Consider the following 14823-nt stretch of genomic DNA (forward strand, 5'->3'; position numbering starts at 1 on the left):
GTCCTATTGCTCTGAGCCTGGAGGAAGAGGAGAAGGAGGAGGAGGAGGAGGAGGTGGTGGTGGAGCAGCAGGAGCACAGGTAGAGGGGGTGGTTTTAGCTTGTGCTTGACACTGCCTAGACAGGAGATAGCAGGGACAAACCACTTCCTATAGAAAATCCACACCAGTTATCGATCATGTCCTCAAGACACACACACTCTCACAGTCACAGCAACAATAATATCTGCCTGAATGTTCAACAGTTGCAGCAACGTCCTCTGCGTCGTCCAGTGACATGCTGCATGCTCACATTAATGCTCCGTGAACTGCCTCAGTGATCCAAACGGTGTTTCTCAGAATGATCTCTATATTCCCTGGCTCTTGTCCTGGCTTTCTGGTAGATTTTCATTTTTCGTTTTTACTTTTAGGATAGCTGACACTGCCTGTGTTTGTTCTGATCTCAGTGGGCTCAAATACTGTTACGCAGGTGATGTGACACAACAGTTTGAAAAATGTGTCTCCCTCACCGTCCTCTCTCCTTCTCTCCAAAGATTCACTGATATCAACGTACCTAATTGACAGGATATTTCTTTAATAGTAATTTATTTTTGAGTATGTATTTCCATCAAATACTGCTTGAATCTTACAGTATCTTATATATATATGTGTGTAAAGTCAGAAAACATAGTCATGAGAACATGATCCTGGATGCTTCTGTTCATTTTATTTGTCAAAATGGTGTTCTGACTGCTTATTAGTTGATTGGTTGTACATATGTTGGAATTTTGTGGTCGACTGTGTGTTCTGAAGTGGCAGACAAAAAGCTTACGGCTGTTACCCTTTTCAAAAAAGTTGTAAGGCATATTTTTATACACGTCAATATAATATTTTATATATGAATTGTTGGTTTATTTAATGAACTACAGTACAATGCCATGTATTTTTATATTGTCAGCAGTTTCTTATTTAAAGACAGAGATTATTTTATTTCATGTTAGGGGAAGTGTTGCACTTCAGAGGCACCTTTATGGCAAAACTTCACATTCATCAGAGCTCTATAAACTGCTGTACATCTTATGGTTATATCTCATGTTTTTAATTTTCTTTTAATTTATGTTTTGTTTATTTGAGAATTGAGAATGTCCATGTTACTAATGTGTTTTATTTTGGCACATCATACTATAAATTCAGATTTTAATGGTGGGTGAAAAAAAAAAAAAAGATCAAATTTGTTATTGTTATTATAGTATGTCTTTCCCAGGTCCTTGCAAAAGTCATGAAATTGTGTGCTATTAAAGTGTGATTAGAATTTATCTATTTCTGACCAATCTTGTTGTGCCAATGTGTGTGTGCCGTGATGATGGGTCCGTGCACAAAGGACCTTAAGATTTGCAAATATGAAAATAAAACATAATGATATTAAAATGGAGAAGAATAAAACATATATTAATATAAAAGCAGATGTTGAGTGTGTTCTTTCAATGACAATAAAGTGTTGATAAAGTAGAATGTTTGTGATCATGCTGTTGTTACTGAGGTCACTGAGAAGCATAAATGCGAGATTGAAATCCTGTTTTCTAAGCATGCCTTGTGCTAAGTTAATCAGTGTAATAATAGACAAAAATACATCACAAATCCAAAAAGTGGGAGCGTAACTGAGGGCAACACTATCTGATTATTTTACTTTATACCTCTAGTCCACTTCATTTTAGAAAGAAACATATACTTGTTAAAGAAATGTCATAATTATGAGCTTTGGAACTACAAAGTGCATTTGCACATAATGCTTTTACTCAAGTAAGATTTTGAATGCAGTACTTTTATTGTAATTCTCAAGCAAATCAATATACAAATAGCATAGTAAGTCAACTCGGGTGCTGTATGCTGGGTTTCTGGGGAAATGACCTGGATTAGTTCAACAGCAAACCAGACTGCTGCTACACATCATGTCGTCCATTTAAGGATAAAAAGGTGGGTCAGTGAAATGGATGCCAGAATCCTATTTGCAGAACAAGGTATGGTGTGACTGGGGGCTGGATGATGACGATGATGATGATGATGATGATAAAGAAGAATTATAATAAACACAGGTGAGCGGAAAATACTCTGGGACCTGTGTGTTTGTGCCCTGATATACTGATCTGAAGATGTGAAGATGACTGGTTTCAGTTGTGTTGGTTGGTTTCAGGCTTTATGTTCATATCCATTTACTGTGACTTCGATGACAACCCCCTCTGTATTCACAATAATCTTTTGCTTGCAGTGCTACCGAAATTACACATTAGAGCACATTAGAAGCATGCTGCTTTTCTGCCATTACTTGGCACATAGAGGATAATTCTCTGCCTCGTCTTCACAATGGGACATGCCTGTTTCCAAGGCAACAGCATAGAATATCCCATTTGTCCATGCATGGTATGAAATGAAGGCCTGGTAGAAAATGAAGCATGATCCTCTGTAGAAACACACCAACACATGTCCTACTTCTCTGTCAGAGGTGCTTGTGTGTGTGCTATTCTTTAAGGTGCTTTTCTTTGCATTGAGCAGAAAATCCAACTACGCAATTATGATGTGAGTAAAATATCAAGAGTGGTGGATGCACAGACCAGAATGACTCCCTGTAAAATATAGTTGTTGTTTTCTTTTTCTTTTTTTTTTGGAGCTTGACCCAGTAAAGGCACCTCAAGCAAAGTCCAATAGCCTCATGTAAGTGCATTATCTTACCTGACCTTACCCTTTATTGACAAAGCTGCAAAATACACAAGCATATTTGCAGTTCTTCTCAGAAGACTCCACCGAAAGCTTGATGTTCACACTTTATTTTGGGATCTCTCTGCCACCTAGAGGTTAAACATCTCTTTGGACATACAGTACATATTGCAAGCTGTTGTTTCACACACCTTCATGTACATAGCACAGTACCAGCAAAAGAAGTATATAGCGGAGCACATAATTACAACAACCCTGCATGCTTTAAATCAGAAAATAAGTTATCAAATGTCTATTCTTTCTGTCTTCCACTTTCACTTGCCATTACCAGTGTCACCAGTCACTGCCCATCAATGGTGGCTCAAGCCCAAAGACTCAAAAGCAGTAACTCCACAGGTCCTGCATTCAGAGACTTCTATGTTATCAGAAAACATCTGATTCAAGTTACATTATTTGTACTGATACACTGTATGGATTTTTATTTTCTCATGAATTAACATGTAGTATGAAACATTTATGGTTGCAGCCACATGGAGAGCCAAATTCCCCAGCTACATTAAACCAAGAGGAGCTTAGAAAAGATGCATAATATTTCCAATCCTCTTTTAAAACCTCACATTTATCATATGACCCTTTGATGGACTCAGCCCTCACATGCCATTGTCTGACTTGGACCTTGAACTCCAAACAGAGGGATCACTTTTCTGGCACTGCAGTAATATAAATGTTAGGTTTTATGATTTCAATTTTAAGTGCAAACTGCTTTTTTAACGATGGCCCCACAGTGTTTTGTGTAATGTGATTCATTTTATGTTTGTGGCACTTCATTCGTTACCTATTTTTATTTGCTAATGTTTGTTACAGGGTTTTTATTTTTTTTATTTATTTTTTTTTAAATCAGTGTTTTCCTGTTGATGGATGGACGGAAGTTTTAGTATTTTGTTCAATACAATCCCTGTGTGCATGTGGGCACACATTTTCCCCCCCAGATTGGGGATTAGGGTAACTGTCTACCACTTTATCCTACACACGACAGTCGCTGGAGCTGCTGGGATTGGTCCAAAGAGATGAACAATAATTCACTCTCACACTACGATCAGGGGTCATTTTACTTCTGGGGCCACATACAGCACAGTTCGACCTCAAGTTGGCCGGAGCAGTAAACTAATAGCATAATAACCTGTAAACAACAAGATCTCCAAATGTTTCCCTTTGTTTTACATTACATGAAAACAAATTAAGAACAACCTCAAATTTCCTGAGAAAAATAAGCACAATTTCAACAATATTAAGCCTAAGTTTACCATTTACACATGTGCATCACAACCTACATTTAGTCACAGGTGTCAGAAACCAAAGAATATAGTATTTCACATTATGATGACGAATTCATCCTGCAGCCGGATTAGACCCTCTGGTGCGCTGGTTCTGACCCTCAGGCCTACATTTGACCCCTGATTTAGAGTGTCCAGTTAACCTCTACATGTTATTGGACAGTGGGAAGACTCTCGTGTGAAGGATAAAGCAGTGGGAAATGGATGAATGTCTAAATGTACATTTGAATACTGTGACTGTATCACAAACTTAAGAGGACAACGCTTATTGGTTTGGACACCAGTGTAGAGACGTGACATTTCCGACTGGGAATTATTACTTGAACGCACCCTGAACCTGCTATGCACCACCCACCCAGGGTCATCTGATGCATAAGCGTTGTTTTGATTGGTCTCTGGGAGCTGTCAATCATAAACTCACCACGTGGTTTATAAAAATACGGATGGGCTCGAGGGGTTTGCGGTAGACTGTCAGTGGAGTCATGGAGTCAGCGTTGTTAATCAGTGATTCCGCGCAGTAGTTTAAACGTTGATTTGGAGTCGGTGTTTAACAGGCGACCTTTGGTTGTCAGCACAGTGTCGGTGTGAGAGACAAGGAGGAAGAAGAAAAGCTTAGCTGGGTAACGGCGGCTTTCAGGAGTAAAGCGCCACCGCTTTCACCAGCGCTCCGAGCAGGGGACGAAGAGAGCTTCTCCACGGCCATGGCTGCCCTCGGTAACTCGGGCGCCACCTCCAGTCCTATGGTGATACTGGCCCCTAAGACCAAAACGAAGAAGAAACACTTCGTGCAGCAGAAGGTGAAAGTGTTTCGGGCCAGCGACCCGGTTCAGAGTGTCTTTATGTGGGGCGTCAACCACTCGGTGAGTCGGCGAGCTAACGTCACCAGCCGTACGTGTGTCATCAGCTAGCTTAGCTTTGTTAGCAGGTGCGCTAGTAGCAGCATGTCGACACTGAAACCAGGTCCTGTGACCTTTCAGGTTCTATAGATTAGACCGAACATCCGAGCAAAGTGATACACTGTCCGAGGGTTGTAAGCCAAGACGACATCCTAAACCGCAGGTGGTTTCTCGTAACCTGTTTATGTTGACATAGTAGATTAACTGATTAGTCGATCCACAGGAAATCAGCAACTGTTAATCTAGGGTCTACTCCCTTGGATGGTAACCCATATAGGTCAAAGCTGATTATTATTATTGTTATGATAGATGTCTGTGTTACAGACTAACTTTTGCTCTTGAGTGAAAATTAAAGAAACCAATAAATACTTTTTGTTTGTGGAAAGGGAACCAGAAAAACAAACATTTCACACATCTGGGGCAAAGCATCAAAAGTGGTTGCATGTGTCTTATCTCAAAGTGTGTTTGTACAATGCATAAGCATTATGTTGATATATATTGAACCTCTGCTATATTATTTCAATAGAAGAAAGTTTACTGTTGCTCACCCCTAGTCATATATAGTTTAATATAATAATGCCACAAATGCACAATGTTGCAATGGATGTATTTTTTATTCTCAAATATTACTTTCAGTGTATGCTATTCTGTCTTTCAGTGTACAGTACATGTGGTCTGAGTGCTTCAACATGCATTTCCTAAAAGGAAACATAAGATATTTGACAAAGTCTTGAAAAATCTTGCATTAATTATTACACAAGTAGCCCTCTGAGTTAAATCTAGCCATGCAAACTTCCTCTGCTAGCACAAACAAAAAAAACCTGATCAAAAATGATGGGATTGCTTACATGTATTTTGTTAATATCTAGTAAAACGTTTAACAACTGTAATGCACTGGGCAGCAGCTGTTAAAATACAGTAGGTGATCATTTAAATTCAAACTGCTGATTTCGCTTATCAAGTCACTGAATCTGGGGTCTAAGAATGCAGCATAACACGTTTAACATCATCTCACTTAACTTTCAGGTATATGAATGAGTAACACTAGACCTCAGAATACCTGAGCAGTGTACCACTATTGTAATGAGGTTTACAACAACTGTAAGCTGTAATGTAAAGAGTTTTTCTTTGCCATAGTCATTCGTGAAGGGTTTGGATAATACATTCACCTTCACCATGAGACTAGAAAAAGTTTTGGTATTAATTAATTTGCAGGTTTTTGAGAGTTCTACTTCTCTTACCACATTTATGCTTAAAACATGGCTTTATTTAGTTCGCTAGTCAGACACTGCAGCTCTCAGATCATTGAAGGCAATATTCAGTAGTCACAGCTCTGTAAGTCACAGTTTTGCAGGCTGTTCATTTGTTGTGTTTTAGTAACTACATTTTTTTTTTTTCTGCAGATCAATGATCTCAACCAGGTGCCTGCTCCTGTCATGCTCCTGCCTGATGATTTCAAGGCCAACACCAAGATCAAAGTTAACAACCACCTCTTCAACAAGTAATAACAATAGATAACTTCATAAATACTCTGGGGTTGAAATGTAAATAAATGACTGTTTAAAGGCCTGTGATCAAGAAGTTCCATCAAGGACTTTTTGATGGAAATCAGTGAGTGTTAGTGCTTGTTATATTACAGTCTGAAGTCTCTGAGCTGTCTGGATGCTTTGAATTTTTTAATACAAGAGAATGAAAGATCTGTTTGTTTCTGTGCGTGCACAGAAAATGTCCCATCTGCCAACTCCCTCTCACTTTCCCGCTTTCTCTCCCTGTGCAGAGAAAATCTTCCGGGACATTTCAAGTTTAAAGAATACTGTCCTCAGGTCTTCCGAAATCTAAGGGAAAGGTTTGGTATTGAGGATCTGGACTATCAGGTGTGTGACGCGACCTCTCGTACTTGCAGTGTGTAGTGTTAAGGGAGGGTTAATGGCAGAAATTGAATAACCTACCCATTACTGTGTTTGTATATGTGTTCGTATCTTAAGAATAAGCCTTTTGTATGTAATTTAGGCTAGGGCTTTGCTTTACAGACCTGATGTTTCGACAGCAGCCTGAACAGATAAACCTGGCATATATGCTGCTAGTTACAAATATGTGTTATTAGCAAATGTCTGCCAAAATAGTTTTGTTTTGGTTTCTTAGTGTTGCATGATGGGATTGAGTAATGTCAGGTACTGAAGGTCTATGTGAAGGACTGCGTCTTCAAGAGCTGGAGTAGTAGTAGTAGAGTAATATTCTGAATATGTAGATGTTTATATGCTTATCTGTGTGTTTTTGATCTTGCAATTCCCAGGTGTCATTGACTCGCAGTCCCCCACTGAGGAGTGTAAATGACCAGGGAGAGGGTCTGCTCCTCAACTCCTATGACCGAACTCTAATCATCAAGCAAATCTCCAGTGAGGATGTTGCCGACATGCACAGCATCCTTTCTGAGTATCACCAGGTGAGGACATTTTTCTGAGAGGAAAATACAAAAACTATTGGTTTATTGTGCCAGTTTGTCGCTCATTTCCTTCCCCTACTCTGTCTGTGGGACCTAGCCTCAAACTCATTGGTTCCCACATAGGATGTCAAACATTACAAATACACAAAATACATTTTGGGAGTAAGTCACAGTTATGATTGTTAGATAGTGAAGTTGAAAATGGGGCTATAAAGAAACTCTTTGAATCTGAAGTCTCTCTCCTCTGTCCCATGCCCCATATGTCTCCATAATTTCTGCCAGTCATTCATTTATTTTAGTTTGATGACATCCAGGCATGATCCACACACTTGCCTCTTTTATATAGCGTTTACTTCATTGAACTGCACCTAAAGATTCACATCTGTAAGATGGTTTGTATGTATTTGGATGTGAAAGAAAATAGATTTCTTTTTGCCACAGCACCTATATGACATATTTTTAGATAAAGCACGTGGCCACGAGCAGCAGAAGGTTTGCAGTGAGTCAGAAGACTGGTACATATTGAACTTGAAGACGATCTGTCCTAGATGCTGGATGTGGCATTAAGCTGCCTCTGAACCTGAATGCTGGCCTGAATGCTGCGTCATAAATGTTACCTGGAGTCCCAGTCAACACAGACAACAGAGCAAATGTCCTCCTACATAGTTGTTACGTATATTCAAATGTTCATGTAAATAGTACAGTGCAGTTCTAGTAACGACATATTTTTTCACCTCCGATTTGTTTGTTTGTTTGTTTTTAATTTCACTATTGCTGCCCAGACTAGTTTGAGTGTTCGCCCTTGTATGCATTTCGGAGTCAAGCGGGCAGCCATGGCCGTGGAGAAGCGGGTACTAAGTTGCTGCCGCCACAGGCTAAACATGAGTAAAAACTGCTGCTGTGAGCTCTTACTGGAATGCGCCGCCTGAGGTTAAACAGCCTACATAAAACTGAGAGGGAGATGAGGAAAATGGAAGCTCTGTACCAGTGTGCGTGTGTGTTTTTGTGTTTAAGTTGGCCCTGAATGAACTCACTGTTATCAAGCGTGTGCATTGGAACTCACACTTCCCTCATTGATCACGTTTGCAGGTTGTTCATCCGATTTAGGTTCAGTTTGAGTGGTGTATGTTTGCCATCTTTGGCTAAACCTTAAAATTGAGATGTTGTACAAAGAATGTGTCGCCCAGACTCTGTGTCTTCTCTGTTAAACTCTTTATTATGATTGTGCTTTTGGCCTTTAATCTTTATTTGGATGCATTTGCAACTTCCATGCGGAAGTTGAAAGATTCAATGTGGAACCTCTATTGCACCCTGTTGACCTTTAGTAATTATCACAACTCTAGGGTCCTGATTTGACCTAGTTTTTCTCCCCTACCTCTCCCCAATCATTGTGTTAAAATTGGCATCCAGATTCACAGCTTCCAGGTGGGCAGTTAAGAGTGAACAGATGTTGCACTGAAGTGTAAAGCCTTGAGGATGTATTTTGAGAAACGCTAACATTTATAAAACCTTTATTCTATTTCACAAAGTTAGTTGCAAGTTGTTAAGTTTCCCTCAAGTTTCCCCTTAACTGCATACTGGGAAGTGAATCTGGAGGCCAACCTCGGCGTCATTACAGACTCCACTCAATAATGGATATCTATCTATAAATATCTACATCTATAAACAGGTAGACCGCTGCATTGAGGACACCATTTATTATTTTGTTCACTTGTGTGTCCCTGCTGTCTCTGTGTTTAGTGAAGAGCTGTCACTGTTGGACTCTGATCGATTATGTTTTGGTAAAAATGCCAAACATTTTCTGGTTCTGTGTTATATCTGTTTGTCAGGTTAAACCAGACACAGAAATTAACTGGAGGAGTTTGAATAGAGGATCTATCTCATCCATATCTACTGTAAATTAACAGTAACATTTTGACAAGGTCACCTTAGGTCCTGGAAAGCTTTTCATAAATCAAACAGACCGAACATAAGTTTAACAAATTCTGCCGCCGCTCTTTCTGTGCACCCATGTTCTTCTGCAATCTATGTTGTTTTCTTTGATGGGTCTAAGATGATTTTTTTTTTATCATCCTGTCCATCCAGTGTGTATCAGCTTATGCTAAATGAGGACATTTGAAGCAAGAGTCTGTTAACTGATGTAAACCTAACCTAGTTTTGGTTTACATCCAAAGTTATCACTGGTTGTTACCAGATGATGCTGTTTTGTTGCATATTTGTATTTTTTAATCTTTTAGACAACAACAATCCACACATTGATAATTCTTATTCTGGCTCTCTCCCTGCAGCACATAGTGAAGTGTCATGGCAGCACGCTGCTGCCACAGTTCCTGGGTATGTACCGGGTGAGCGTGGACAGTGAGGAGACCTACTTAATCGTCATGAGGAACATGTTCAGCCACAGACTGGTGGTACACAGGAAGTACGACCTGAAGGTGAGGAGGAACTAAAATGCACCAACAACTTCAACTTCACCAAAAAATGTGGAAGTCATTTAGATTGCGATTTGGCGCCGGTGCATCCAACTGTTTTACATGAAGACACTGACATTCTTTGTGTTGGTCTTTCAGCCATATTTATCATATCAATCTTCATGTTTAGAAATGTTACCTTTTTGTAAATATTTACTTTCTCGCAGGGCTCTCTGGTGGATCGTGAAGCAAGTGACAAAGAAAGGGTGAATTGAAGAATCTTGCCGACCATCCATTTTATTATTAGCCGTCTCCTCTTTATCACACACGTCCCCCTAACTATGGATTTCTGTTCAAGGGTAAAGAGCTCCCTACCTTCAAGGACATGGACTTCAGGAACAACATGCAGAAAGTTTACGTGACTGAGGAGCAGAAGGAGAAGTTCATGGAGAAACTAAACCGAGATGTGGAAGTGGGTGACCTGCATGTTTGAATGTGACACGCTCCTGTTATTGCAAACATCTACCACATGGAGGCACCAATTGCCCATTAGACACCAGTGTGTTACCATAGATGATAACATTTACTTCTCAGGAGGTGGATTAAACTGTAAAACAGTGATAAAATTATAAAACTTATATTCAGACAGTTTGTTGGACATAAATGGACATTTTTCGAATGTTTTAGGCGTTTCCCTGCTCAAACACACTCTTACTCTTGTAATATAATTAATAGGTATGATTTAACACACAGTAAATTAAATCAAATGACACAAGATATTACTAACTAACTTGTTTTGTGAATCAATGTGATTTGATTCTCCCCTCCCTGAGTAAATCATTAACACCCTTCTCCCTTCCTCCTCAGTTTCTGGTGAAGCTGAAGATCATGGACTACAGCCTGCTGCTCGGTATCCACGATGTGGGCCGAGCTGAACGGGAAGAGGAGGAGGGCGAAGTGGTTTCCAATGAGGAAGAACAGGAAGCAGAGAACGGCATGGCCGTAGGCCCGACAGTGGGATCTTACGGCACCTCTCCAGAGGGAATCGCTGGGTACATGTCATGCTGCAAACCTCTGGGGCCCGGAGAGTTTGACCCCTATGTGGATGTGTACGCGATGAGGAGCTGCACAGGTGAGTACTTAAAAAAAGATAAATTTTTGATCACCTGATTGTTACAATACCTACAATAACATTTTCCTGTTCTTTGTATGCTGGGTTCGATCAAATACGTCACATGTCTGATTCAGCAAACCACTTGTTGAATGCCACCTGTTCGCATTTCAGTGAGTGTGCAAATTAGCATAAATTATGCCCCACTGTTACCACCTGGGACTACACTCTCAGCACCATATGACTGGAAGTGTTCATTTATGAAATCAAGGAGGGGGGGGGGGCGACATCATCAGAATGACATCAAAGTGATTCTTGCCTTTTTAATAGGAGAGAGATTCTGTTGGTGTTGATATGGAGCTGCTGTCTGTCATGAGCCACAGTTCTGAAGCGTAAATTAATTTATCCAGAGAGAATCTGGAATTTTGAAAATACAGTAGTTTGCATGACAACAGCTGACCCCACCTATTAGCCACCAGGAGATGGCTGCAAACCTCAGCATAACAGAGCTGTGTAATGCCCTTTAACTGGTTTATTAACACATTTGGAATCATAATTTTACTAGCAATAAACATAATTGCTTAAATATACAATCTATTAGTGAAAATTGTAATATTGGCAGACGCATTTCATGTGACTTGTACAACAGCACCAAGAGAAAATTCTTAACTCATTCACTGCCAGCCATTTTCAGAGCAGAGTCCCGTACTGCCAGCCGTTTTCAAGCATTTTGACCCATCTTTCGAGACCCGCAGCGCATTGTGTTGTAAACATTGAAAGTACCAAAAGAAAGAATGGACTTTCTTCTTTCATCTGGAAAATTTGTTTCTACCTTTTTCCGTTCTTTAGTAATAGGCATTAGAAAATAGGCTGATTTCACCAAAAACTGAGGAAAATGCTTATCATCGATTGGCTCCGGTTCCTTCGGTCACGCGCGTCACCTTCTCTCTACTGCGCATGTCGGTTGCAGGAAGCGCTATTGTGAGCAACACAACAACATGTCTTATTTTGCTGTTGGTTGCACTAATCGTTTTAACAAACAAGACAAAAGCATGAAGTCTGGAACGAGCAAATGATAAAAGAAGCAAGAATTTGCCGTATCGGTTAACGTTACGTTAATTTTTGGCATCAGGAAACAAGCTAACATGAATTAATTAATTATTACTATGTATAACAATGTTAAAAAACAATGTTTGAGAGCAACAGCGTAATTAAACTCAGGTTTAAGTCACACTAGTGTAGCTTAGATGCTAATGTACTCCGGTTGTTTTGCTAGTTGTGTAGAACTTTCCAGCAGGTATGGAGTTTTTCATCTGTAACTGATCATCAGAACCTGTATGCTTTGTCGGTTTACAACGTATTAAGTTGTGTGTAGTTTGTGGAGCTGTAGGAAGGTCAAATCTGGACAAGTTGTGCTGCTAATAATGTAACCGTTCACTTTCGTAAGCATTCAGAGTTGTGTAGGACTTCAAGTTCTCCTTGGAATAAAGACTCTGAATGTCAATCGGGTACGAGTGGATATCGGGCCACTGCAGACGGGGCCACTTTGTCTCGCCATTAATCCACTCACCGGCGCCTAAAGAATATGTGTCATCAAGCTGAATCCCATTCACCAAGGTGAATTTCCAAGCATAACTTGCTTTATCATTAGGCGACATGCTAGCGTAGTACGAGGAAAACATCTCCTTTTTTTTTTTTTAAGCTGTCTGAATTTGTACATGAGAGCCGGCTAACTTCACCACAACACTGCTACTTAAACGCTGAGTGGTGCCCTTCTTCAACCGTGCTGTGCGCGCATCCGCAATGTTTGTAAACAACCAAGAGCCCTATACTGATCGCTCATCCAAAAACAGTGCTGCCACCTACATGGTCAATTTGTCATTACACTTACTGTTTACAGGTTTGATATTGAAGGACAAGCTCCGCCAGAGTGTCTTTTTTTTATATGAGACCCGACACTGCTCTCGTCAGTGCATGTCCAGTAAAATAACCCTGATTGTTCTCTACCTTTCATCTCAGGGGCGCCTCAGAGGGAGGTCTATTTCATGGGTCTGATTGATGTACTTACTCAGTACGACACCAAGAAGAAAGCTGCTCATGCAGCAAAAACTGTCAAACACGGGGTGAGTAGAAAGTGAAAGAGGTGGACGGATGCCGGCGTCTGTTCAAAGCTTCAGTCGTACCTGTACACAGAGGGCGAGTGTTTGATGTTTACTCTCATCTCATGAACATGAACATGTGTGTAGAATCTGTTTGTGACCTCTGTGTGTCTGTCTTTTTCTTTCTCTCTCATAGGCTGGTGCTGAAATCTCTACAGTCCATCCAGAGCAGTATGCCAAACGGTTTCGTGACTTCATTTCAAACAGTTTCGCATAACGCTGCCACAAATCTGATCCAACTGTGAGCTAAGAAGTCAATCTCGTCATTGACCCCCAAAAAAAAACATGTGCACACACAGATTATTTAAATTTGATCTGAGGGGTGTGTGTGCAAAATTTGCGTTGCAGCAATATAATGTACTACTTCTGATGCATATATTTATTTTTAAGATTGAAGACTCATTTCTTATATACATATTAAGCACTAATTGCTGATATAACTCTGGAGCATTAGAATACTTGGACTCAAAGTGCTGTTGATCAGTGTTCATTCTGTTCGGCCACATCAGTAAGGGTTCAAATGTCGTCGTGTTTCTTATCTTTCTTATCTCTTTGCTCTGGTTCTCCAGATTTGAACCAAACTTAAATGAAACATTTGGAAACGCAGCTCGTTATTCGCTCGGCTCTTGAGAAGATTGAATTCACACTAGGTGCACTACATTCCTGTTGAATATAAAAGTACATCGAACCAGGACAGCATGGACTTAGTTTAGCAAAAAAAACTCTGGAAACTGCTAGCGTGGGTGCCGATTTCATCGGTCGATTTATTTTTGGTCCATAAAATGTTAAAATTTGTTATATGGAGCAACGAAACCAGAAAATGTTCACATTTAAGAAGCTGAAAATCACAGAGCTTGTTTTAATTATTTAATAAAAGACATACAAACTGATAAATTCATTCATTAGCAAAATAGTTGGTGATTAATTGAATAATTGGTTACTAATTGACAGGCATCTTTGCTTGAAATGCCCATCCTCACCTCACTGAGTCATTTTTCACATTTCAGTTTTTGTACCCATTACATAAATAATATATAACATGTTGAGTGAATATTAAAGGTGGCTGGCTGTATCCGCCCGTTTCCAGTCTTTATGCTAAACTAACCATCTGCTGTCTTCTGAAATATGAGACGAGGGTGAGATCTCTGGGTCCGCTACGTCGTGGAGAGTTATTATTTTTCTCCCACACATTCTTCCTGTTCCATATCATATCTTGATGCTTATATAACCCCCCCTTTGCCTGCTTAAGCCTTACTCGGGCGGTAGTCGTTTTACATGGGGGGGTGGAATAATGTAATTTTACCACAGGACATCGAATATAAATGGTCTAGTCGCACGGGATATGAAATCTCAGTGAAACTAATGGGCCCGATCTCGGAGTCGATGTTACGACTAGTTTTGTGCACTCCCATGGCGGGTTATACCACGGACAAGCCACATAGTCTGTCACCCTAGTGAAAACGCACATCAACATAGCGTTTGCATGCTTAAAAATCTGGGAAACTACATATAAACAGGAGATGACTGAATATTTATGCATGTATTTACTACTGGTCTATTCACACGGGATTGGTATTACCTGGGGTCCTTTTTCCGGACCTTTTTAACCCCAGAAAAAAAGTCGCCGAAATCTTAACTGACATCGTCCGATAATGATTACTGATATGGCACATTAGGATGGGACTAAAATCACCGTAAAGCTCTAGGAATAATTACTTTATCCCACCTCCACATGTAAAACTAATCCCGTCCAAAATGGAGCTTTAGTCAAATTCTGCGTG

General features: G+C 40.1%; 1 protein-coding gene across 1 annotated transcript; it reads left to right on the forward strand.

The window, feature by feature from the left end:
- Positions 1-4528: 4528 nt before the first annotated feature.
- Positions 4529-14104, forward strand: pip4k2ca (phosphatidylinositol-5-phosphate 4-kinase, type II, gamma a). The gene is made up of 10 exons (XM_083894925.1): positions 4529-4882; positions 6322-6419; positions 6696-6792; positions 7212-7361; positions 9650-9796; positions 10000-10038; positions 10131-10244; positions 10640-10904; positions 12903-13006; positions 13179-14104. Exons 1-10 carry the CDS (start codon positions 4724-4726, stop codon positions 13257-13259), a joined length of 1254 nt encoding a protein of 417 aa, XP_083751051.1. The 5' UTR covers positions 4529-4723; the 3' UTR covers positions 13260-14104.
- Positions 14105-14823: the final 719 nt, after the last annotated feature.

This window comes from Microchirus variegatus (assembly GCF_963457635.1).
Source record: "Microchirus variegatus genome assembly, chromosome: 9".
In the NCBI taxonomy this organism is placed as follows: domain Eukaryota; kingdom Metazoa; phylum Chordata; class Actinopteri; order Pleuronectiformes; family Soleidae; genus Microchirus; species Microchirus variegatus.